The sequence below is a fragment of the Lissotriton vulgaris genome, chromosome 4_1 (assembly GCF_964263255.1).
Source record: "Lissotriton vulgaris chromosome 4_1, aLisVul1.2, whole genome shotgun sequence".
Taxonomy (NCBI): domain Eukaryota; kingdom Metazoa; phylum Chordata; class Amphibia; order Caudata; family Salamandridae; genus Lissotriton; species Lissotriton vulgaris.
The window spans coordinates 2,075,669,987-2,075,696,515 of record NC_141691.1 but is presented as its reverse complement, the minus strand read 5'-3'; the positions used below and the strand labels follow the sequence as shown (position 1 = coordinate 2,075,696,515).

At 53.5% G+C, this 26,529-nt stretch overlaps 1 protein-coding gene across 2 annotated transcripts in view; it reads right to left on the bottom strand.

Moving 5' to 3' along the window:
* CPSF1 (cleavage and polyadenylation specific factor 1) overlaps positions 1-26,529 on the bottom strand; it is a 324,374-nt gene that overhangs the window by 75,796 nt on the left and 222,049 nt on the right. For both annotated transcript variants that reach the window (XM_086966520.1, XM_086966519.1), the window contains exon 31: positions 24,693-24,845. In XM_086966520.1, coding sequence (XP_086822646.1) covers positions 24,693-24,845 — 153 coding nt within the window. The remainder of the gene's footprint in view (positions 1-24,692; positions 24,846-26,529) is intronic.

Sequence of the window (26,529 nt, the reverse complement as noted above, 5' to 3'; positions counted from 1 at the left end):
GCCACTAATGCCGCTCTCGTCCTGGCCAAGGAGCAGAGGGGCCGCATCTACGACGTGGGCGATAAGGCCGGGAAGTTGTTGGCTTGGCTTGACAGACGGGAGATGGCCAGCCGTGTGGTGCCCGAACTCCTCGGTGACGACGGTGTGGTCCTTACGGATCCTAGCGCTATTGTTGACTCATTTGCTGGCTACTTTCAGGGGGTCTACGAGTCTGCCTCGGACTGTTCGGAGGCGGACTCGTCGGCCTTCCTCTCGGATATTGACCTGCCCTGCCTTTCCGAGGAAGAGAGAGAGGACCTGGATAGGGACATCATCGCTGACGAGATTGACCTTGCGATCCGCTCCCTAAGGACCGGAAAGGCCTCCGGGCCTAACGGCATACCGGTGGAACTGTACAAAATCCGTTCGGACGCGATTTCCCCGCACCTCCGTAGAATGTTCTTGGAGTCCTTTGAGAGAGGCTCTCTCCCCCTGGATCAACGACTAGCTACCATCGTGGTCATCCACAAGGAGGGTAAGCCGCGGGACGTCTGTCGATCGTACCGTCCTATCTCTCTCCTTAACGTGGAGCCCAAGGTCCTCGCCAAGCTGCTTGCCAACCGCTTGATTGGCGTCATCAGCGACCTCGTGCACCCCGACCAGTCGGGATTCATCCCCCACCGAAACACTGCCCTCAACTTACGTCGCCTCCATGGTGTCATGGCCAGGGCCCACACTCTCGAAGAGCCGGCTGTCCTAGCGTCTCTTGACGCCACTATGGCCTTCGACTCGCTCGAATGGCCATACCTCTGGGCGGTGCTGACCAAACTCGGGTTCGGGCCTGTCTTTGTGAGCTGGGTGAAGCTCTTGTATGCTGACCCGATGGCCAACGTTGCGGTCAACGGTCGCCTCTCGGCGCCGTTTCCCCTACGTCGGGGTACTAGACAGGGTTGCCCCCTGTCCCCCCCTTCTGTTTGCCTTGGCCCTTGAACCACTTGCAGCTTTATTGCGTGCGCATCCTGACCTACGAGGCATTACATGGGCCCCTGGCTTTGAGGACAGGGTCTCCCTGTATGCCGATGATATTCTGCTTTATCTGACTTCCCCCTGCAGGTCCCTCATTGTGGCCTGTGATGTGATCAGACTTTTTGGGCGGTACTCTGGTCTGATTATCAACTGGGCCAAGTCCTCCCTGTATGTCCTCAAGGGGGATACTCCGCGTCTCCCCAGGGGCTGCGGTATTCAGATTGCCACGCGCGGCTTCAAGTACCTGGGCATTTACATTTCTGGTAATCCCAAGTTGAGGCATGACAACAACCTGCTTCCTCCTCTTCAGCGGTTACGACGTGACGTGGACAGCTGGCGTAAACTGCCGCTCTCCCTTCTTGGCCGTGCCGCTCTATTCAAGATGATGGCCCTGCCCAGGTTCCTATACGCGCTCCAAAACGCTCAGGACCCGGTCCCGGCGCGCTACTTTCGTGATCTCGAGGGCCTTCTCCGGACCCTCCTGTGGGACGGTCGACCCCGCGTTGCCTTTCACAAACTCACACTCCCCTGGTACGACGGGGGCATCGCCCTCCCAGATGTGCGCCGTTACTATTGGTCTTCGCAGCTAGCCGCCCTCAACCACGGCTTCTACGGCCCAGTGGAGAGCCCCGGCTATGCCATGGATAGATGGCTGATGGGCGATGGTAACTATTATCGGGCCCTATACTCGAAGTCCTTTGACCGACGGTTGACGGGCCCCACCCGTACGGCGGTCCGCACTTGGCGAGCGGTTACTAAGGCACAAGGGTGGCAGAGCAGACTCACGAGGTTCACTCCCCTCTTTGACTCCGACATCCTGGGTAGACTATGGCACACCAAGGGATTTGATAGGTGGGACCTTATCGGCATCAGCAGGGTTGACGATATGCTCTCCAAGGGCTCGATTAAGACCTTCCCCCAGTTACAAACTGAATACCAGCTGGGCGCGACGGAGTTTTTTCGCTACGCTCAACTGCGACATGCGCTGCTCTCGGCCTCTCCGCCGGACGGCGTCATTCCCGAGAGTTCCCCACTGGAAGACAGGATACTAGATGGGCACATGCCGGACAGCGCAATCTCCCTCTCATATAAAAAATTAATCAATGCACGCACGGACCTCCTCCTTAGCTTGAGAGACCAGTGGGTGGCGGATGGCCTTGAATTGGACGATGAGGATTGGCAGGGCGCAGTTTCCTCCCCTAAGGAGGTTGCCATTTCTTCCCGTCTTCGCCTCGTGCAATTTAAGATCTTGCACCGGGTATATATGACAGGGCCCCGATTGATGCACATGGGTTTCTCGCCTGACGGCCTCTGTCGCAGGGGCTGTGGAGCTCTTGCCACTTTTCTGCACATCCTCTGGGACTGCCCGGTGATCGCCTCCTACTGGAGAAGAGTGCACCGCGTTATGGAGGAGGTGACTGGCGTGGCTGCCCGCGCTGAGGCCCGTCGGTGCCTTCTGAACGTATGGGAGCCTTCCGACCATAACGTTGCACAGACTAGGTGGGTTACCCTTGGGAACATGGTAGCTAAGAGGGACATAGCCCAGAGGTGGGGTGCGGCCGAGGCCCCCCTGCTGGTACAGTGGAAGGCCAACATGGACTGGTGCATGTTCAGGGAGAAGACAGTCTATGTGGCCAGAGGGAGGCCTCGAACTTGGACTAAAATTTGGGGAGCATGGAATGAATACAGGGGAGATGTGTGCTTACCGCCTGAACCAATCAGCCAGCATGATGATGTTTCTCCCTAGCCTGTGACGCCAACTGAGCTCTATTGTACTATATTCTCCTGTCACCTTCCCCCTCCCTCCTCCTTCCCATTCTGTCACTTATCCTTGATGCGCGTTTTCCTGCCTCTTTCCCTACCCATCCCTGACACCCAGCGTCACGCTATTCACACTGCCACTTTCGCGCCCGCGGGCGCCTTGTTGTTGTATTCATTTAATATAAAATCAACCTTCGACGATTATGTTTCAATTGTTTGACACTACTTCTCTCCTTTTATTCCTGCTGCCTTGCCTCCGGGATGTCAGGCTGAATAGCTGTGTGTTCTGATTCAATAAAGGTTTTCAAAAAATTAAAAAAAAAAAAAAACAATGTTTAGAACACGTAATTTAGTGGCTTGACGTCAAGTACCATTAATGGATTATCGTATGGTGTGCCACACTGTCATCTCAACCTATACAGCCACTCTAGGTACAACTGTCAATCGTGTACCCTGAACGCCTCATCACACATGTATTATGAATGCTATATATTATGTTTTTGACTGTGTAAATAATGCGGAATAACTGTCCTGAGGTACAATTCCATACAATGGGCTATCGCAAAGTGGGTGAGCCCACTATACCCACCAAAACGCACACCGTAGGCAATAGGAACACCTATCGTCTTGGCACTTATATGAACAAGACATAGCACAGACCATGTCAACGGCATCACTGTCCTTTAACATAATGGGTGTCGGACACAAATAAGCGTGCATTAAAACTAGGACACCCGGCCAGTCTCCACACTCACCAGAATCATCAAATTAATTACGGTATTAATGTCCGCAATCGATAAATAATATCCACGCACAATACATGCCCTATAGAACTTGGATGGGCAGTACACACGTGTCAGGCAGCAGTCTGTTTTTTTGTTTTCATTACTGATAACTGAAATACAGATCTCATCCGCTGATCACAGTCGGGTCTGAACATAGACTTTTGGCGGGAAGGCAGGCCTTTATAAATCCAGAGCAAGCATTGACCCCTTGTCATCGTACCTGAGCAGACACACGCTGTCCTGCTACTTGGAAGGATTGCCACAGGCTGCAGTTGATTCATTCTCCATAAGAGGTAAGCGGGCACACGCCCTGTGCTTCAATGCGATCAGCGCGGTGCTATATCACATTTTCCCTGAGCGCACATTTTTTAATGCATTGACCTCTTCGTTTGGCACCAAAGTGAGAATATTCTCACCCTCCATATGAAAAATGTATGGCCTCGTCGTGATTGACAACAGAAGGAATAGCCTGCTTCCATGCATGCGCTCAGAAACGGATCTCGGTAAGCGCTGAGCCTTTATTAAATATATGTTCACCCCATTACAAGTGTCCCCGTACTATTACCAATGCACATGCTCCCTCCCTCTCTTTACATACCCGTCTTGACAGCTCTTTGATCGTGCCATCATCCACACACATGGATCCTTACATTGTGCGCATTCACGTAATAGCCGTCTCCCCACCCACCTCACACTTGGGGTAAGTTCCAGGTCTGTTCCAAGTTGCAATACTATGTCATGCCTCCAACCCCCACTTTTTGAATGCTAATTACTCATTTTTCTCACGTGTGTAGCTCCCGGCTGGGACCCATGTGAGTATCCCTTTCTTATCCTTTGCACTGTGCCACACCCTCCACACGAGCCGGTCCATTACCCTTCAGGTACTATACAAACAAAACCTTAGTTTCACCACATAATACCAGTTGCTTAAAATGAGCCACATACGGACATTATCCCTCATCTTTTCATAGGTGTCCCTACGATCATAGGTCCTGAAGAACAAGTTACTTACCTTCGGTAACGATATATCTGTAAGAAACATTAGTTAGTGTTAGATTCCTTACCTTAGAATATCCCCAGGCGTCAGTCTGGATCCGGAAACTTTTGGTTAGCAGTACCCCTGCGCGTCGGTAGGCGTCGTCTGCAGGCGTCCCCTGCGGCTCCGCGTCCGTCGTCGGCGTCGTGCGCCGTGATGACGTCGCTGGAGTACATAGACGCCGCCTCCGCGCGCTGACGTCAGTTCTTTGCACACAGCATTTCCGCGCCAGGAGACGCAGAGCCATGAGAGAACCAACACTGGTGCCATGTAAAAACTAGGGCCCTGAAAGGGATGACCTTAACCCTAGGTATCAGTTCGCAGAACGGGGAGGATGGGTGGGTTCGGTAAGGAATCTAACACTAACTAATGTTTCTTACAGGTATATCGTTACCGAAGGTAAGTAACTTGTTCATCTGAAAGAAACACGTTAGTGTTAGATTCCTTACCTTAGAATACATACCCCAGCAATACCAACCCCGGTGGTGGGTCTGCGAACCAATACAACTACACCAGAAAGTCCTGGAGGACAGAACGGCCAAAGAAGCCATCCCTCCGGACTTGACTGTCCAGGCAGTAGTGCCTCGCAAAGGTGTGCAGCGAGGCCCACGTAGCCGCTTGGCAAATGTCCTGCAAGGGGACTCCCCGGCCCAGGGCAGTGGTAGCCGCCGTGGCCCGAGTGGAATGGGCCCTCAGCCCAACAGGAGGCTCCTTCCGAGCCAAAGAGTAGCACGCTTTGATGCAGAGGACGACCCATCGAGAGATGGTTCGTTTACAGACCGCCCGTCCCTTCTTCGCACCCACGTAGCCAACAAACAGTTGGTCATCCACCCGGAACTGGCGTGTGCGATCCATGTAAAATGAAAGCGCACGTTTTGGGTCCAGACGATGGAGCCGCTCTTCATCCTTTGAAGGATGCGGAGGCGGGAAGAAGGAAGGGAGGGTGATGGACTGCCCGATGTGAAAGGCCGAAACAACCTTGGGCAGGAAAGAAGGTCTAGTCCTCAGAACCACCTTATCAGGATGAATGGACAGGAAAGGAGGTTGGACAGAAAGAGCCTGGAGCTCACTCACTCTCCTGGCAGAGGTGATGGCAACCAGGAAAGCCGTCTTTAAAGTCAGGAGACGGAGAGGACAAGAATGAAGGGGCTCAAAGGGAGCACACATTAGAAAGGTCAGAACCAGGTTCAAATCCCACTGAGGCATCACAAACGGAACAGGTGGAAACATGTGAGTGATGCCTTTCAAGAATCGAGTTACAATCGGGGATTTGAACAAAGAAGGCTGATCAGGAAGCCTCAAAAAGGCTGAAAGGGCAGAAAGGTAGCCCTTGATAGTGCCCAGAGCAGAGCCCTGCTGGGCAAGAGAAAGAAGAAACAGAAGAACCTCCGAAAGAGGGGCAGAAAGAGGATCCACAGCCTTTGCTGTGCACCATGCCACAAATCTGTTCCACCGACAGGCGTATACCGACTTAGTGGAGGGACGCCTGGCTGCCAGAATAACATCACAGACTTCAGGAGGCAAGTCAAATGGCCTCAACTGCCGCCGCTCAATCTCCAAGCATGGAGGTGGAGACTGGACAGGTTCGGGTGGAGGACCGTCCCCTGCTGCTGCGACAGAAGGTCCTCCTGAAGGGGCAGGCGGATCGGGGGACCGACTGACATGCTGAGTAGCTCGGGATACCAATACCTTCGAGCCCAGTCCGGAGCCACAAGGATAACTTGGGCCCGGTCGCGCCTGATCTTCTTCAGCACTCTGGGCAGAAGTGGTATAGGCGGAAAGGCGTATAACAGACCGCAACTCCACTCGCGCCGAAAGGCGTCGCCGTGCGAGTGCCGTCTTGGAAACTCCAACGCGCAGAACTGATGACATTGCGCGTTCTCTTCTGTGGCGAATAGATCTAACCAAGGCTCTCCCCATTGCAGAAAGATGCCTTGCGCCACGTCCGAGTTCAGACGCCATTCGTGATCCATCGAGCACCGACGGCTGAGTTCGTCCGCCCTGGGGTTCAGAGAACCTGCCAGGTGTTGAACCGTCAGAGTCACGCCCTGACGTTCCAGCCATTGCCAGAGGCGCAGAGCCTCCTGGCAAAGGGTCCACGACCCCACTCCGCCCTGTTTGTTGCAGTACCACATGGCGGTGGTGTTGTCGGTGAACACCTGCACTACACTCCCGTTGACAAAGGGGAGGAATGCCTTCAGTGCCAGACGAATCGCCCGCAGCTCCAACAGGTTGATATGGAGCCGGGACTCCGCCGGAGACCAGATGCCTCTGATCTCTGCCTCTCCCAAGTGGCCACCCCAGCCCTGGAGGGACGCGTCCGTCACGACAACGTGCTCCGGTTGGGGAAGGGAGAGGGACTTGCCCCTGACCCAATCGCGGTCCGTAAGCCACCACTGCAGTTGTCTCGCAATGCCCTCCGAGATCAAGACGTGGTCGGACAAGTTGCCCTGATGCTGGGCCCACTGAAACTTCAGGTCCCACTGCAGAGCCCGCATCCGCCACCGAGCGTGATGCACCAGAAGGATGCAGGAAGCCATCAGTCCCAGCAGCCGCAGCGTCAACCTGACCGAAACCCGGGATAGCGGCTGAAAGATGGGAATCAAAGCCTGAATATCCCGAACCCGCCGTTCCGGAGGATAAACCCGAAACTGCGCCGAGTCCAGAACCGCTCCGATGAAAAGGAGCTTTTGAGAGGGACACAGGTGTGATTTCGGCACATTGATGGAGAACCCCAGGTCGTGCAAGAGGTCTGCCGTCATCTGAAGGTGGTGGACGACTGTCTGGGGCGAGCCCGCCTTCAACAAACAGTCGTCTAGGTAGGGGAAGACTGAAACCCCCAACCTGCGCAGATGGGCTGCGACCACCGCCATCACCTTTGTGAACACCCGTGGGGCGCTGGTAAGGCCGAAGGGAAGCACGATAAACTGAAAATGCTCCTGGCCTACCGTGAACCGCAGGTAACGCCGGTGGGCCGGCAGGACGGGGATGTGAAAATAGGCGTCCTGCAAGTCCAACGCTACCATCCAGTCTTGTGGGTCTAGAGCAGCCAAGACCTGAGCTAACGTCAACATCTTGAACTTCTCCTTCCGGAGGAAGCCGTTGACGTTCCTTAGATCCAAGATAGGACGTAGGCCCCCCTTGTCCTTCTTGGGCACCAGAAAGTAGTGGGAATAACAACCACGCCCTACTTCTGGCCCAGGAACGCGCTCGATGGCCCCCTTGGCCAAGAGGGCCGTAACTTCCTCCTGCAGAAGTGTCAAGTGGTCCCCCGACACACGGTGGTTCTGCGGTGGCATGGCTGGAGGAGAGGTCTCGAAGGGGAGGGAGTAGCCCCTTCGGACGATTTGCAGCACCCACCTGTCCGAAGTGATCGTGCGCCAGTGAGCGTGGTGATGGCGAACCCTGCCACCCACTGGCGTCACATGGGGCCGAAAGCACGGACTAGGAGGATTTTGGGGTAGATGCTGCGGGGGAAGGTGTGGTCTGACCCCGCCGTTGTCCCCGACCGCCACCACGGCGGTTTCCACGGCCGCCACCGCGTTGGAAGGATTGTTGCGGCGCGTGGCTGGCAGCACGTGTGGGGGCGCCCCTTCCTTGGCCACGAAAGGGATGAAACGAACCCGGTTGCTGACGCTGGGTCGAGAGACCCAAGGACTTGGCCGTGACCCTGGAGTCCTTGAAGCGTTCCAGCGCGTGGTCCGCTTTGTCACCGAACAGGTGACAGCCATCAAACGGCATGTCCATCAGGGTATTCTGGACATCTGCCGAAAAATTGGCGGATCTCAGCCAGGCGTGGCGACGAATCGCCACCGTCGTAGACATAGCTCTGCCCAGCGAGTCGGTCGTATCAAGACCACACCGAATTGAATATTTCGCTGCATCTCGGCCCTCAGCCACAGCCTGACCGAGCTTTGCCCGCACCTCCATGGGGCATTCTGGCAGCAGTTCCGCGACCGTATCCCACACAGAGTGGGTGTAGCGGCCCAAGAGGCAGGCGGTGTTGCAAGACCGCAGGCCCAAACTAATGGACGAGAAGACCTTTTTGCCAAACTGGTCATACCTCTTGGATTCCCGGTCGGGCGGGGCCGACGGGAATGCGGACTGGGAGGTCGAGGCCTGGATCACCAGGCTCTCAGGAGTGGGGTGGGTAGACAGGTACTTGGGGTCGTCCGGACAAGGACGGTGGCGCCTGGCCACGTTCCGATCAACAGGCGCACCTGAAGCGGGCCTGGACCACGTGCCCAACAGAACGTCAGACAAGGCTTCATTAAACGGCAGCAGTGGCTCCAGTGGGCATGACTGCGGTTTGAAGACCTCGGTGAGGATGTTAGGCCTCACGGCCGCGACGGGGAGCTCAAGGTGTAAGGCCTTGGCAGCCCTCATCAGCACCACAGAATAGGCAGCTCCCTCCACCGATGCCACGGTTGGAGGAGAGATCAAACCAGGGTTAGGAGAGTCGTCCAAACCACTGGCATCCCCCAAGTCACCTGTCCAGTCCGGGTCATACTGACACTCGCGAGCCAGAGGGTCCTCGGACCCCTCCCAACCTTCACCGTACTCCTCATCCTCTCCGTATTCGGAGTCAATGATGAAGACCGGCTCCTCGGGGTTCATGGGCCCCATCGGCGCCGGGACCGGCGTCGAGCGACGCCCGTCCGGCGCCGCGTCCGGCGTCGGAGAAGGTAAGGGGACGGCGCCGCCCGGAGCCGGCGCCGGAACCCCACCGCCGGCCGGAACCGGCAGCGGAGAACCGGCGCCGCCCGGGGGCGGCGTCGGGGGTAACCCCGATGGCAACGGCGCCGGGGAGGCCGGAAGACCAGCCGGCGCCGATCCCGAAGGCCCCTGCGGCGCCGGGGTCGGAGCCGTCGGCGGCGCCGGAGCACCCGACGGCGCCGAGGCAGGGACACCCGAACCGCTAGGGCCCCCAGACGGTAGCACTGGGCCCGAAGGCGCCGTAGGCCCCGTCGGAGAAGCGAGCGCCCTCATGGCCATGAGGAACGCCTCGATCTCCTCAGGCGTCGCGCCATGCCCAGGGACCGGAGGGTATGAGGCAGGCCGCGCCGGCGACTCTCGCGGAGCCGCGGGGTTGGGGTCACCCGAGCCCCCGGCCGCATCGCGCGAGCGTCGGGGGGAGTCGGGGGTACGATGACGACGCCCCGACTTCTTGTGCTTCTTACCTGACGAGCCTGACGAGTGGTGTCGACTTGCGGAGCGCCCGGCGCGGCTCCGCGACCGCTCCCTCGAACGCTCTCTCGACCTCCGGCCGGACCGGGACCGCTCCCGGTCCCGACGTGGGGCCGACACCCGGAGCTCCAGTAGCTTGCGGGACCGCTCCCGCCTAGCCTTGTTGGTAAGGGCCCGGCAGTCGACGCAGGAGTCCACGTCGTGGTCAGGGCCCAGACACCGGAGGCAGAGGCGGTGATGGTCTGTGACCGACATCGTGCGCTCACAGTCATCGCAATTCTTAAACCCAGGCATCCTATCAGGCACAGTAGAGGAAAAAACAATCGAAAAACTTGGTCAAAGACCGGAGTACTGCTCTTCAGATCTGCGTCCACTGGCGCGGAAAAAAGAAGAACTGACGTCAGCGCGCGGAGGCGGCGTCTATGTACTCCAGCGACGTCATCACGGCGCACGACGCCGACGACGGACGCGGAGCCACAGGGGACGCCTGCAGACGACGCCTACCGACGCGCAGGGGTACTGCTACGCAAAAGTTTCCGGATCCAGACTGACGCCTGGGGATATTCTAAGGTAAGGAATCTAACACTAACGTGTTTCTTTCAGATGAGACCCTACACTGCACACAGGGTTGAAACGCCTTCGACAAATTGCATAAACGAACCATTGTTCCCCAGCACGGATCACTGTATCTAGCGCTGTATACTGTACATTTATATGTAAATGGTTGTTTATAGGAAGCATTGGAAACCTTGTATATATTTCACATATATCTCACTAATTTTCTAGGTTCCGTTTTTCACTGGGACTCCTTTCACTCAGAACTATAGGTTCAAATGTATTACTTTGTAACAGTATTTCATTTCAAGGATTATATAAATATTTTTGATTCAAAAATAAATCAGAGGTGTATTTGCTTCCTTCCCGCTCCAATATCACTATAACCCTATATATTGCCATTGTGCTCATATACATTGAGATTTCTTCATTAAGTGTCCACAGGAGTCTCTGTTATTTGATAATAAGTTTATTACCCCGGTTCCGCGTGAGTAGGGTTCCCTTGTTCCTGTATTAGTACAATTAGAATGAAACACAACAGCCTCCAAGACACTTGGTAGGCACTTGGTAGGCAAGAGGCAAAATGGAGGAAAATTCCACAAGGCCTCCTTGCAAGAGAGGCAACATCGTTCTTTCATAAAACAAAGACTAAACATCACATCACAGAAGGGGGCGCTAGAGGGCGCGCACACGGAATGGCTGCCTAGCTGAGTAGCTCCCGTTCCTTGGCTCATTATCCTTCAAATATCCTCTGCCACTGGAGAGTAAACCTTTCAATGTTGCTTACCATCTGATGCAGCAAGTTGCCCTCTGCACTCGACCCGAAGCTTGGGCCACTGGCGCAATCTGGGCCGGTGAAATCGGCGCTTGAAAATCTGCCGACGGTGCCCTCGAGGACTGCAGGGTGAGGAGGTTGGCTGCCGGGGGCTACGCGAGGCCGGTGCTTGCCACGAGGCTGCAGGCCCAACTCGCGCCCTTGGTCTCGGTGCCTGGGACGTGCCTGGCTCCGGTCCCTTTCGCCGGCGCGGGCTGCGGACAACTCCGGGGGCTGCCTGTTACCCAAGTGGGCCTGCCCCGTGTCCGCGGCTCATCGCCGGCGGGCTCATCGCCTGGGGGGCGCGCCTTCCACCCTTGCGCGGCCCGGGCTGTGGGACGGCCCTCGGGGAGGGCGCCGAGGCTGCCGCCGTGAAACTCGGAGACACGGAGCAGAGTCGGACGGTTGCAGTTCCCGCCGCTACGCTATACGAGGTGAGGGGTGCTTAGGACTGGCGGCGACCCGGTTGGCCGGTGGTCGGTGGGGAGTCGAGGCGCAATCCCCCGGGACCCTTTCTATAAGTGACTTTACCGCGTTTGCCGTGTCTGCTCACCTCCTGGCCCTTTGGATGCACTCGGGCCCTTTGAACACTTGGTAACTCACCGGCCACCCAACACTGCGGTCGCTACCACGGCGTCCTGCTGCGGCAATCTGGGTTTAGTGCCAAAGACTGCGCTGACTACATTTTCGCGCCAAAGTGGTTACAGAGCCTACCACTGACCTATCTGCACGCTAACAGCAACACATATAGCTCACTGCCATGGACTCGAAGACTGGGCTGCCACATAGCGCTACTAGGATCAGAGCAAACCGCACACAGCGCACTATTGGTCAATAACCACTGTTGACGGCTACCTGTGCCTACCCCCAACACGATTTAGCACCGCGCATACAGGCTGGTGATTCGGGCTCCCCATGGTGCTGTCCTCGATCGCCGCAAAAATCGTTTCCAGCATTAAGAACCACTGAGTGGGTTGGCGAAGGGACATCTGTCTCGGAAGGTGGCTGCTGTCCTCGCTTTATCACCCCACACCTAGAACCTTGCGGAGCTGCGGGAGTGGAACGTGGAGTGACGGGCGGAGAGCGACCAGAGAGCAAGATGGTGCGTCCTGAAAACCGCCAGACAAAAATAAGCTTTGATTGTGCAAAAAGAGGTACAAAATCGCTGCCTGCTGATCCAGGGCCCAGTGATGCAAATTCGACTGCCATTGCTTCTCCCGCCAAGGAACTTGATCTGCACCACCTGTTCCAAGAGATGAGGCAGGGGTTCGCCACTGTGGTGGAAAAAGTTGACGGGATGACATCTAGGCTGGACGCCTTGGTACATAAGGTGGACCGGCACAAAGAATGGATAACGTCAACGGAACAGCGAATCTCGGACAATGACGACATCACTTCATCCCATACCACGCAATTGGCCCGCATGGACAACCTGCTTCGACTTATAGCAGCTAAGAATGAGGACTTGGAAGCCCGTAGCCGATGCAACAACATACGCGTCACGGGTATTCCAAAATCCACAGACACGGGCAAAAAGGAACTTTATGTTGAGAAGCTCCTCAAAGGATCGGTGGGGGAGAATGCGTTCTCACCTCAATTCATTATCGAGAGAGCGCACAGATCATTGGCTCCTGTTCCCAAGCCCGGAATGCCGCCTAGGCCGATTATTGCTAAATTACTGAACTATCGCGACCGGGATGTGGCACTGAGGGCAGCCCGGACTCAACAAACCCTGCATTACAATGGAATCACATTCTCCATATATCCTGATTTCACCCCACTAGTGCAGAAGGAGCAACGCAAATACATACCTGTGAAGAAGAAACTACGAGAGGCCCAGTTGGAGTATGCCCTACTCTACCCGGCAAAGCGACGAGTCACTCATTAGGGGAAGCATCGCTTTTTCACAAATCCCCAAAAAGCTGAACATTTTCTGAAAACAATTCGCGAGGCCCGGAGGGGTGGCCGTGATGCTGAAGCGGACCCGGAAGAAGAAGACCCATCCTCAGCAGCGGATGAACATTGATCACATGAAATCGACACAACCAGACTTTCTGTCACTTTGCACTGCTGTACCCGGCCCTTGCTTCGGGAATGCGGAGGACTTGGACGTTCTGCCGTAGAACAGGACTGGCTGATCTCTCCAGTGGTAATGTACTCCAAGGACCACTATCCCTGCCCTGGCCTCCACCGAGGGCGGTACAGTATGGGGGGCCATCGGCGGGAGAAGTGGCTGTGCGCCCTTGATGTTGCTTCCCTCACGGGTGCTCCCCATGCATAATGTTAAGATGTTGAAGTTGAGGGGGGGGGGGGGGGGGGGGGGGGGGAGAGAAAAGGGGGGGGGGGGACGGCAGCTGCTAGCATGATTGGGATGCTGTGGTGGGAGGGGGGATGGGCTGGTTTGGGGGGGACTTTTTACACTTGGAGTGGATGGTCGAGTTACAAAATGCCATGATAACCTATATCGTCTGAGTAGAGCAGATACTGCTGCATCACGAATAACAAGACTGGTTAAATTGATGTCTCTCTGCCTATGGCAGACTTAAGAACTGATGCAAAACTGAACTGCATGTCATGGAATGATAGAGGGCTTAATAATGCCCAAAAATGTCGAAATGTGATTGCTTATCTCAACAGACACCATGTCCATGTTGCCATGTTGCAGGAAACTCGCTTGTCACCACAGGTGCGGGCCACCTTTGCGAGCAAATGGGCTGGAGTCCGTACATTCTCCTCTTATTCCACATACGCAAGGGGAGTCACCATTCTCCTTAGGCACACAGTGCCGTTCCATAAGTGCGGGGATTTGATAGACAGTGAAGGACGTTACACTCTACTGTGGGGGCGACTGGGTCGTGACACATATACATTCATTAATTGCTATGCTCCTAGCCTGGATGTGCCTGCTTTCTTTACTACACTCTGGGGCAAAATCATGGATGTAGGGTCTAGCCATGTTATTTGGGGGGGGGGGACTTTAATCTGGCATTGATACCACAATTGGATAGAGCGGATGGGGCGAGCCACTACAAGCCTAGGGCTAGGGAGGCGCTGGAAGGCGTGATCACTGAAGGCAGACTGGTGGACATATGGCGATACCTACACTCTAACGGGAGGGAAGGCACACACTTCACCTCGCAGACGGGCACATGGGCACGATTGGATTATTTTTTTCTTACCAAAGAGATAAATACAGGGGGTTTTGAGGGTGACACATTTGCCAAGAACATATTCTGACCATAGCCCCGTACTGATGCATTGCAAATGCTACTTACCAGTATGCATCTGTTCTTGGCATGTAGGGCTGCTGACATTCATATCTGTGCATAGATCGCCACCTAGTGTTGGGTCCGGATGATTGCACATTGTTGTCCTGGAAGAGTCTTCGAAGTATCACGAGATAGGTGGCTCCTCCCCTGGACTACAGTGCGCATGGGCATCGCCTCCATCCCCAGATTGTTTTTAGCCATTGGCAGAGATGGAGTGAAGAATGTGAGTGATGGCCATGCTATGAGCATATGTGTATATATGAATGAACACTGCAGCTGCTACGGGCGCCGGGGAGGAGGGTGGGCGATATGAATGTCAGCAGCCCTACATGCCAAGAACAGATGCATACTGGTAAGTAGCATTTGCAGTTCGAGGCATGTGGGCTGCTGAATTCATATCTGTGCATAGAATACATAGCAGTCCCTCCATTATCGGCGGTCGCCCGTGCCAGCTGCAGCAGTTTGAAAAAGCGTTTTTAGAACAGCCTGACCAACAGCTGCCTGCTGTTTGGAATGCACGTCTACACAGTAGTGTTTAGTGAAAGTATGTGTGGTAGACCATGTGGCTGCTCTACAGATATCTTCTAAGGGAATGTTACCTAGGAAAGCCATAGAGGCCCCTAACTTCCTGGTGGAGTGGGCCCTCGGTGGGATAGTGAGAGTGCGCTTAGCTTTAGCATAACAGATCTGAATGCACTTTACTATCCATCTAGCAATCCCCGCTTTGGAGATAGCGTTTCCCTTGTGGTGTGTGGCAAAAGCAACAAAAAGTTGTTTGGTTTTGCGGAAATCTTTCGTCCTGTCTACATAGTACATTAAAGCCTGTTTCACATCAAGGGTATGGAGCATGCGCTCCGCCAGCGTCTCTGGGTTTTGGAAAAACACCGGCAATTCAATTGTTTGATTCATGTGGAATTGTGATACCACTTTGGGTAGGAATTTAGGGTTAGTGCGGAGCACCACCCTGTTAGCATGTACCTGGAAGAAAGGTTCTTGGATGGTGAGCGCCTGCAGCTCGCTAACCCTCCGTAGCGATGTAATTGCTACTAAGAACGCAACCTTCCAAGTCAGAAACTGAAGCTCACAAGAGTGCAGTGGCTCAAAGGGAGGACCCATCAGCCTCGTAAGAACCACATTGAGGTTCCATTCTGGAGCTGGTGGGGTCCTTGGTGGAATGACCCTTTTGAGTCCTTCCAGAAAGGCCTTGATAGCAGGGACCTTAAAGAGTGACCGGTGCTGCCTATTCTGGAGGTATGCTGCCATAGCAGACAGGTGAATGCGGATGGAAGAGTACGCTAGATTGCATCGATACAGGTGAAAAAGGTAACAGATGATGTTTTGAATGGAAGCATCTAGCGGGTCAATATCGTGGTTAGCACAGTAGATGACAAATCTCTTCCATTTAGCCGCATAACAAGCTCTAGTAGTGGGCTTCCTTGCCTCCCGAATGATGTCCATGCAATCGGGAGGAAGATTGAGGTAGCCAAACTCTAGGACTTCAGGAGCCAGATCGCCAGGTTGAGCTGTTGCGGATCTGGGTGCTGAATGTCGCCATGGCTCTGCGTCAGAAGGCTGGGAGTGAGATGAAGCCTTTGATGAGGTACCACGGAGAGTTCGAGAAACGTGGTGTACCATGGTTGGCGAGCCCACGTTGGAGCAACCAGGATGAGAGTCATCGAGTGCTGCCTGAGCTTGCGTGCCACCAGCGGTATCAGAGGTGCTGGGGGAAAAGCGTACGCAAATCTGCCTGACCAGTTCATCCACATCGCATTGCCCTGTGATTGCGGGTGTGGGAACCTGGCGGCGAAGCTTTGGCATTTTGCGTTCTCCTTTGTGGCGAATAGGTCTATCTCTGGATGACCCCACCTTTGGAAGTACGGTTGGAGTACTGATGGATGTATCTCCCACTCGTGCATCTGATGGCTGTGCCTGCTGAGCAGGTCCGCCATTTGATTGTCTTTGCCCGGGAGATGCTCTGCCATGAGGAAGATGTTCCTCTGAATGGCCCACTTCCACATGCTCTGAGCCAGATGAGACAGCTGTGGAGAGTGTGTGCCTCCCTGTTTCAGAATGTAGTACATGGCTGTCATGTTGTCCGTCCGGATCAACACGACTTTGTTGCACAGATGTACTTTGAACGCCTTTAAAGCCATGAAGATTGCCATCAGTTCCAACACATTGATGTGCATCTTCCTTTGCTGTAGTGTCCATAGTCCCTGCACCGTGTAGTGGAGTACATGCGCTCCCCATCCCTGGAGAGAGGCGTCCGTTGTCAGGATAATCTGTGGGACAGGCTCTTGGAATGGTCGGCCCTTGCAAAGGTTTTGTGGATTCCACCAATGCAGAGAGTTGTACGCCCGACCGCTCACCAACACTAGGTCTGTCAGTTGCCCATGAGCCTGAGTCCACTGACGTGCCAGGCACTCCTGAAGCGGACGCATATGTAGTCTCGCGTGCGGGACAATGGAGATGCAGGAGGCCATCATGCCTATCAACTGCATGAACACCCTCGCTGGAAGCGAGTGTTGGGGTCTGAATCGTTGGATCAGCGCCTGGATACTGGCGATTCTCACTGAATTTGGCTGCGCAGTGGCTGCCAGAGTGTCGATTGTCGCGCCCAGATACTGTCGCACGTGGGCGGGCTGGAGATGGGACTTTGGGTAGTTCAGAGAGAATCCCAGATCGTGCAGGAGATGAATGGTGCGTGACACGTGGTCGACGCACTGCTGTTCTGTCCTTGCTTGAATGAGCCAGTCGTCCAGGTAGGGAAAGACGTGGACGTGCTGGCGACGGAGATGCGCCGCCACGGTCGCCAGGCATTTTGTAAATACCCTTGGTGCTGTGGTGACCCCGAACGGCAGAACCTTGAACTGGTAATGCTGGTTTAAGATTGTGAATCTGAGATACTTCCTGTGTGAAGGATGCAGGGGGATATGAAAATATGCATCCTTCAGATCCAGTGTAGCCAGGAAGTCCCCCTGTTGAAGCAGGGGAAGCACCTGCTGCAACGTGAGCATATGGAAGTGCTCCGAGAGGATGTACCAGTTCAGGGGCCTGAGGTCCAGGATCGGTCTGAGGGACCCGTCCTTTTTGGGGATGAGAAAATAGAGGGAGTAAACCCCTGTTCCCTGTTCTTGCAATGGAACGAGCTCTATCGCCCCTTTTTGCAGCATGAGTAGAGCTTCTTGCTGCAACAAGGTCAAGTGCTCGCTGGACATAGGACGGTTTCTTGGCGGTATGTCCGGTGGAATGGACGTAAGCTCTAGACAGTACCCGTACTGGATAAGAGACCTCACCCACCTGTCTGTGGTGATGGACTCCCACGCCGGCAGGAACTGCTGGAGTCTCCCCCCGACTGGTGTTGTGTGGTCGGGGGGCAGTGACAAGACGTCACTGCTTGTTGGTGGTGGTGGACCTGGAGCCATTGTTTCCACGTCCCCTGCCCTTGACATTATTGCCTCTGTAACCACCTCTGCCCTTGTTGTTAAACGAGGCTTGGGTGTTACCCTTGTAATATTGTGTGGATTGGGATGCCTGTCCTCTTGAGGTGCCTTTTGAATTTGAGCGGCGAAAGGAGCCACCCCGAAACTGCTGACTTTGTAAAGCCCCCATTGACTTGGCAGTTTCCTGGTCTTTTTTCATTTTTTCCAGGGAGGCATCCACTTCAGGGCCAAACAGATGGTCTGGATTGACTGTTTGGTTTAGTATAGTAGTCTGGATGTCGGGTTTGAACCCCGAAATCCTAAGCCAGGCATGGCGTCTAAGCAACACGCTTGTATTGATAGCCCTGGAGGCCGTGTCTGCCACATCCAGTGCACATTTGATGGATGCGTTAGTAATGAGTTTACCCTCCTGAATAAGCATCTCCCCTGCCTCCTTGTATTGGTCAGGTAGGTGTTGTAGGATGGCCTCAAGTGTGTCATAATGTGCCCTATCATAACGTGCGAGCAGGGCTTGGGTGTTAGAAATCTTCCAGATGTTAGCTGCCTGTGCAGCGATCCTTTTGCCTGAGGCTTCGAAGATTTTCGACTCTTTATCTGGGGGAGGAGCGTCACCAGTTGTTTGAGAGTTTGCCCTCTTCCGAGCGTTGGAAACGACCAAGGAGTCCAATGGCAAGTGTCCCTTGATATACGTTGGATCTGTGGGTGCTGCCCGATATTTCCTGTCGATCCGAGGGTTGACCACACGCGCCCGTGTGGGTTCCCTGAAGACCTCTGCGGCATGCTTGAGCACCCCCTTAAGCATCGGCAGCGTTTTGACCGACTTTTCAGCCACCGAGAAGGTGTCGAACAAGAAGTCCACATCCACGGGGTCGGAGTGTAGTTCGACGTCGTGGTTGGCCGCAGCTCTCTCTATCAGTGCATTGAAGGCCGCCGAGTCTTCTGTAGGGGACGTCTTGGCGGCGAAAAGCTGAGTGTCCTGACCCGACTGCGGGTCCTCGTTGTCGGCCCCGGTGGTCCAGGGCACAGGCTCCTCCTCCGGATCCGAGTACGCCGGATAGGTGTACTCGGGATCCTCCTCGTCGGCATCGACTGCGACTGAATGCGCCGGCGAGTGCCCCAGGGCCTGGGGGGACACAGGTTCCACCATAGCCGAAGATCCCGCAGAGTCCTTTTTGTTTTTAAGAGGGATCTTAAAGGGTTCCAACGCCGGCTCCGTCGTGATCTTCCTCTTGAGGAGCGACAGTTTTCCGGTGTTGGCGTCGATGAACACCGCACGACGTTCCTCGACCGCAAGTGACTGGAGTCGAGGCTTTGGCACCGCTGAGGCAGCTTTGGGTGTCGATGGTTCCTTAGCGGGTCCGCCCGGCTTCGGCGCGAAGGCCTTCGGCGCCGACTTGGGCGGGAGAGTGAAACGGATAGGCTTGTGGCCCGTGGTAGTCTGAGGCGCCACAGTGTCCTGAGCGGGAACCACCCCGGCTTTTCGAATCCGCTGCAAGGATTCCGCCACCTTCTTTGTGAAGGCTGGAGAGGGCTGGACTGGCTCGAGCGAATCCTCATCCTCGAGATCCACAACGACAGAGGGCACTTTCTTCGGTGCCGGCGGCCCATGCCCATCGGCGTCGTCGCCCTGACGTTTCTTCGGAGCCGTCTTCGGGTCCACGACCCCTTTCGGCGCCGATGCAGCCGCATCTGAGATCTTCGCCTTCGGCGCCGACCCGGATGGTTTCGGGTCGGCCATTTTGGCGCGACGCTTCTGGTCGGCCATTTTGGATGCCTTTGTATTTGACGCCTCCAGAACCTTCATCACCTGCGCCACTTTCGGTTTCGGTTTCGGATCCGATGGCGCGTGACCAGTTGGCTTCACTTTCGGTTTTATCAACTGAAGTGATGGTTCCGAAATGTCCGTGACCGGGCCCGGAGGCGGGGACGTAGGACTTATAGTGAGATCTTGGGTAAGGCCCGAAGGCGATCCCTCGACCTGGGCCGTTTGAAGGGGTATAACCCCTGAGTCTGGTTGGGGATGCTCCTCCTCTGAGCTATCCCCCATCGTGGCACAAGCCTGATCGTCGTCCCCTACCTCGTCGGAGACTTCGTCAAAGTCCTCCTCACCCGCGTCGTAGGTCTCCTCATCGTACACGGGACCGGAGTCCGAGTCTTGCGCGTCGTCTTCTACCTCGACAGATTCCTGGAAAATGTCTTCTGGAGGGGGCGCCGCAGCCGATAGTTGAGCCTGGAGTCGATTGGCCCGGCGAATTTTCAGTGTCTTCTTGCTCCGGAATCTCGAACACGCCATGCAGGTGTCCTCGCGGTGATCCGGCGACAAGCAGGTATTGCACACAGGGTGCACGTCGAGGTGCGAATATTTTGAGTGGCACAGCGGACACTTTTTAAATGGAGTCCGCTCCATGGCTAGAGGTGTAATGTAGGCCCGTCCGCGCCGAAGGCACGTGGAAGGGCAGCAAGAGATCGGAGCTGAGAGTCAGAAAGAAAACCCGCACGCAACTATACCGACGCCCAGCCTAAAGACCTTTTGGTCTCGAGTAGAAATAGAACAACTATCGGTTCCGACAGAGGGAACCGAAACACATCCGAACCCAATGGCGGAAAAAAACAATCTGGGGATGGAGGCGATGCCCATGCGCACTGTAGTCCAGGGGAGGAGCCACCTATCTCGTGATACTTCGAAGACTCTTCCAGGACAACAATGTGCAATCATCCGGACCCAACACTAGGTGGCGATCTATGCACAGATATGAATTCAGCAGCCCACATGCCTCGAACATACGCATTCCTGGATGGGATAGCCCTAGGCCGCAATGGAGACTACAACCTAAGGCACTATTAGACAACCTGTTCCGCGTTGAGCTGGGAGAGGAAATAGCCGCTTTCTTTCCCAGGAACAAGGGAACAGTAGACTCGGTCGAACACATCTGGGAGGCCTTTAAAGTCACCATAAGAGGATACTGCATATCCCAAAGTTTTGGGGTTCTACGGGACATTCAGAACACTATTCACACATTAGACAGGGAACTTAGAGCTCTGGAACTCCAAATGGTGGCAGACCGACAGTCCTGACATACACGCGGAGTTTAGAGACAAATTGTCAAAATACGAAGAAGAGGCTAATAGAGAAGCTAAATTCCGGGGAAAACATTGGCAGGCTAGAAAATACTGCGAGGGAGACAGACCGGGAAGGGTGCTTGCGGTGCTTACACGAGCTCCACGAGATTGCAACACCATACTGGAACTCACTGACTGTCAAGGGCACACAATCAGGGACTCGGATGCATTGTTCGATGCCTTTACTTCTCACTACCATACACTCTACACCACTGACACTGCAGCCGATATACCTTACGCTGACTTCCTGTGTGATGTAGCACTTTGCTGGCTCAGTGTCGGCGATAGAACCTTTCTAGCACCCCCCTTCGAGCTAGATGAAATCCGCGAGGCCATCATGTCACTAAAGAATGGTAAGGCACCTGGTCTTGATGGCATCCCCGCCGAATTTTATAAAGCATACATAGACATCATGGCCCCCGTCCTCCGAGAGGTCTACGAGGAGTCGCTGAGCGATGGCATCCTCCCTGGCTCCATGCGGGAGGTAGTCATTACCTCGCTCTTGAAACCCGGCAAGGATCCTAGCTCCTGCAGTTCTTACCGCCCGCTTTCCCTCTTAAACTGCGATGTCTAGATCCTCGCGAAAGTCTTGGCTACTCGGCTATCCCTTCTTATGACCAGGATTGTATTGCCTGATCAATCTGGATTTGTTTCGGGTCGGTCTACCTCTCATAACCTACGCACTTTGTTCTCTCTGCTTCGCACGGTTCACCCTGACTTACCAGTAGCTGCTGTCTTCCTAGATGCCACCAAGGCATTCGACTCGGTTGAATGGCCTTACTTATTCTCAGTCCTAGCTAGCATGGGATTCCCAAAACTCTTCATCTCCTGGGTCCAACTACTCTACACGCAACCAAAGACGAAAGTCCTTATTAACGGTCGCCTTTCGAACTCCATCGACATCACCAGAGGCACACGTCAGGGGTGCCCATTATCTCCACTCTTGTTTGCGATAGCGGTCGAGCCCCTTGCCTGTAGACTCCGTCAGCTGCATCGAGAAGGAGCGATACAATGCCTTCAGCGTCAAATTGATGTGTCTTTATACGCTGACGACATTACGCTCTATATCAAACATCCCGACCTGAACCTCAATCCCCTACTAGAGAATTTGTTGTATTCGGAAGGATGTCAGGAGTGCACATAAATTGGTCCAAGTCGCAATTCTACTCCCTCACTGATGCGGTTACCGACTTTCCCCTTGACTACCCACTTGAGTGGTGTCGGACGGATCTCCGATACATCGGTATACAAATCTCTTGTGATAGAGATGAAACGTTGCGCTCCAACTATGGAGTAGCAATCACGAAGCTTACCGCTGCAGTGGACCGCTGGATTACCCTGCCGCTGTCCATGGCTGGCAGGGCGCCCCTCATCAAAACGGTGGTGCTTCCCAGATTCCTATACCTCTTTCTCAATATTCCCTATTTTCCGGGAGCTTTTTTCTTTAAAACCTTGAAATCGGAACTGTGTCGGTTATTCTGGGGGGGGGCAAGAGCCCACGGTTGAAATGGTCCACGCTGATCCTGCCATATGACAAAGGAGGCTTCGATGTCCCTGACTTTGAAGCTTATTATCAATGCGCGCAGGTGCATTATGCTGATCACTGGCTGGTTCCCTCACCCTTCATGCCTCAACTTGCGGTGGAGGATTGGATCGATCATCCCATTCCGCTTAATGGCCATTGCCCGGAATCATGAATACTGACACCGAATACTTCTGTTTCCTGTACACTAGATGCATGGCGCTGCATAGCCAGGAGAATGTCCGGCCACCTACCGTACTCACCTAAACTGCCGCTGACGTTTCACCCTAACCTTGCCTTACTGCAGGAACGGGGCTTTCGCACGCTTTGTGAAAGAGTGCAGGTTACCTGCTTGAGCGATCTATTCTCGAACGGTCAGTTCAAATCTGCTGAGCTGTTCTTTGCCTCCCAGGATCGCACCCCGCTCGATGTTTTTTACTACCTACGCCTACGCCTAGGGATGAAGGACATCTTGCCGGAGTTCCCCGACGAACCTGAAATCCTTCCCCCACTTCATTTTTTGCTGTGCTCACAAGAAGGGGCACACTTAGTCTCTGGCCTTTATCGCCAGCTCAGGACTACCGCTCCGATGCCTGAGGCGGGAGCTCAGGCACATTGGAGTACGGACCTGGCCGTTGAGCTCACTGACGAACAATGGCAATATTGCTGCTCCCTTACGGCTCGCATATCAGCCAGTAGCAAACTCAAGATAATACACTACAAATTCCTGCAGCGACTGTATTATACCCCGGTAAGAAAACACAGGTTTGGGTTTGCTGACAGCGACCGATGCGAGCCCTGCCGTGCCGAGCATGCGGGCTTCCTGCATCTTGCGTGGGGATGCCCTCTTGTACATCTCTACTGGCAACAGGTGACTGACGCTCTCACTGCAATGACAAGAGAAACCATATCTATGGAGCCATTATTCATGCTACTTGGGCATACACCACACATCCCAAAATCCTGCAAAAAATTCGTAGATACTGCATTGCTCTTGGCAAAGCGACGAGTGGCGTGTCGTTGGGGCAGAGGCAGAGCACCTAAATTGAAGGATTGGTTGGCGGACATGACTTACTGTCAGGAACAGCACATCACCTTTACTGAATTGTTGCCGATCCCGAACCGACCTAAAGATATTTGGGGTCCGCTGGTCGGCTACCTACTTGCCCAGGCAGATGACAGCGATGTTCCTGAGGGAGGACATACTAGCGAATAGCAAAACTGCTAACACTCAGAGATAAGACACAATGCCTGTCGGCACATACACATCTCACCTCCTACGTACCCGGTGCGCTACCCCATAGAACACGCTGTAGATCACTACCTTGCACAGAACACCTCCACATACTATCAATGGACATTGTACTCCCAGACATTGCCGCTGGGCCCTTGCCCACTATGTGGCTCCGCCGCTCTGCTTACACCATATACCCGCATCTCCGCACTCGACGATACTCCATGACACCACACACGGTGCTCATCCTCATGACGAATGTATATCCCCATGACTACTAATATATCAATGCATAATAACGAAAGATCATCGATACATAAGCTACTCTGTTGACTTGGACCTCCACCTCCAAGTGTGTTTACAAGGCCTCACAGTTTTGTTTAAAGTTGGAAACTGATAAAAACGAAAAAAATTGTTCTACTGCAGCGAATTCTCAGGTATATTTTTTGCACTAGATACAGGACACCTATTAAATGATAATATTGTACGCCACCGGGCCTCCGGGATGCCGGTCAAAAGGCTGTGTCACACTATCCACAACATTTTTACTGATACGAATAACACGCTGCCGGCCTCCGGGTTATAGGCGCATAAAGCAGTGTACTGTATGAACCATGCAATAAAGCAGTTTTGAACACTAAAAAAACAAACAAAAAAAAAAACCATCACATCACAGAAGCCTGGAAACCTGCTGCGATTAACATCCTGCTCAAGAAGCAATCGCCTGACCCAAACCAAAAGAGCAACTTCTGAACGATCTCCCAGCTTCCCTACCCAGCCAAAGTGATAGCGGATGCCATCAACAGGCAACTCTCAAACCACCTCGAACTACACCACGGACTGGTTCACCACTGTACTATTATTACAAACCACGAAAGCATTGCTAGAAAGGATACATGTGCTGGATACAGAAGGACATACCAAAAGAAGTAAACAGGGCAATAGGGGATAATTCACTTACCTTTTGCCCAATGGCAGACACCAGGTATCCATTGCAGTGGCACAGCGCCGTCACCGGGCCCTTCTGCTCCTTCTCATACAGTACTTTGAACTTGTTCTTTGTCAGAGGCTGTCCCGGCTCTGGAACAACTTCAATAATGTCCATAATGAGAATCTTGGAGAAGAGTAAAGAAAATATTGAAACAGCCAGCCAAGAGGAATATGAAGGAAAAAGAAGATGATATCAGAACATACAAAGTGATAGGATGAATATATAAAGTACCGGAGAGCTTATGTAGGTGCTGCCGGCTTTTTGTAAATTACAGAAGAAATAGTGTAGTCTTGAAAGGAGTTTCATTTACAGACCAGCTTGAGGAGTAACCACAGGAAATTTATTTTACAAGAAAGCTTATGCAGGATTTTAAAAATAGGAGGACTGGGACACTGCAAACATCTTGCCCAAGAACCAAAAAACGAGAAAGCAGTAATGACAAACATGTTTCAAATAGGGAACTCACAGCCATCAGTTATTATGCAGCCATAAGGCCGCAAAAACGTCAATGACTTGAAAAAACGAACACCCCAGAGTGAGAGGATTTTCATCTTTCAGTTTTTAATTTTGGTCATGTGGTATTTAAATTTCTGTAGTGACAGCGCTGTAGTAATTAGACCATACAACAAGTAACTTAACAGCTATGAGTTTTATTTCAAAATAGCCATAACATGTCCTCTTGTAATACAGCTCTCTGTGTGAAGGTTGCACGTCACATGCACCGAGTGCAACTCAGAAGCAACAATAAAAGAAAAAATAAACTCAACCCGTCACATTAAAGTCTTAATATGCACTTTAGAAGTTGCATGCATTTGTGAAATATGTACCGCAGAAACAAAATATTACTTCCCCTCGAACCATCTGTCTGATTCACATGCTCCGCATACTTCCACCATCTAGCGTTGGGTTCAAATGTTTGCAAGTTGTTTCTCTTTTAAGAAGATTATTGAGTGACAAGGTACTCTAAGATTCCACCATTAGTTAGCAATGTGCATGCATGCCCACCTCATGTTAGATTATTTTTCTCACAGACAGTGATAGTAAGTATGCAGTGGTGGGTGTGCGGAGTATGGTGCGCCATGTGTATTGTGAGGGTATTTTAACAGGAGGGATCTGCTAGCAGAGCCACACGTTGTCTGGGAGGAGGGTGGCACATGTGAATCTACAAAAAACACAGTTGATGGACAGAATGCAGAACAATGTCTTACATTCACCCCAGTACAAAGATCTGGGCCTAAATCCATCGTTTTTTTGCACTCCACACCACCCTAGGTCAGACAATGGCTATATGCAAATTAGCCTTGACCCTGTGCCTCATGGGAACAATCCAGCCCGAACTACCAAGCCATGTCTTTCCCAGACCGGAATCAAGCATCCAAGGACCGGTTTCTGGCTATCAGCCTTCTTCAGCCTGGATAGCTTGACTCCAGTGATGTGGAGAGCCTGGGACTCACGTCTGAGCATACCCAACCCACTCGGGGTGAAAATTGCAACAAACACAGTAGATGGACAGAATGCAGAACAATGTCTTACATTCACCCCAGTACAAAGATCTGGGCCTAAATCCATCGTTTTTTGCACTCCACACCCTAGGTCAGACAATGGCTATATGCAAATCAGCCTTGACCCTGTGCCTCATGGGAACAGTCCAGCCCGAACTACCAAGCCATGTCTTTCCCAGACCGGAATCAAGCATCCAAGGACCGGTTTCTGGCTATAAGCCTTCTTCAGCCTGGATAGCTTGACTCCAGTGATGTGGAGAGCCTGGGACTCACATCTGAGCATACCCAGCCCACTCGGGGTGAAA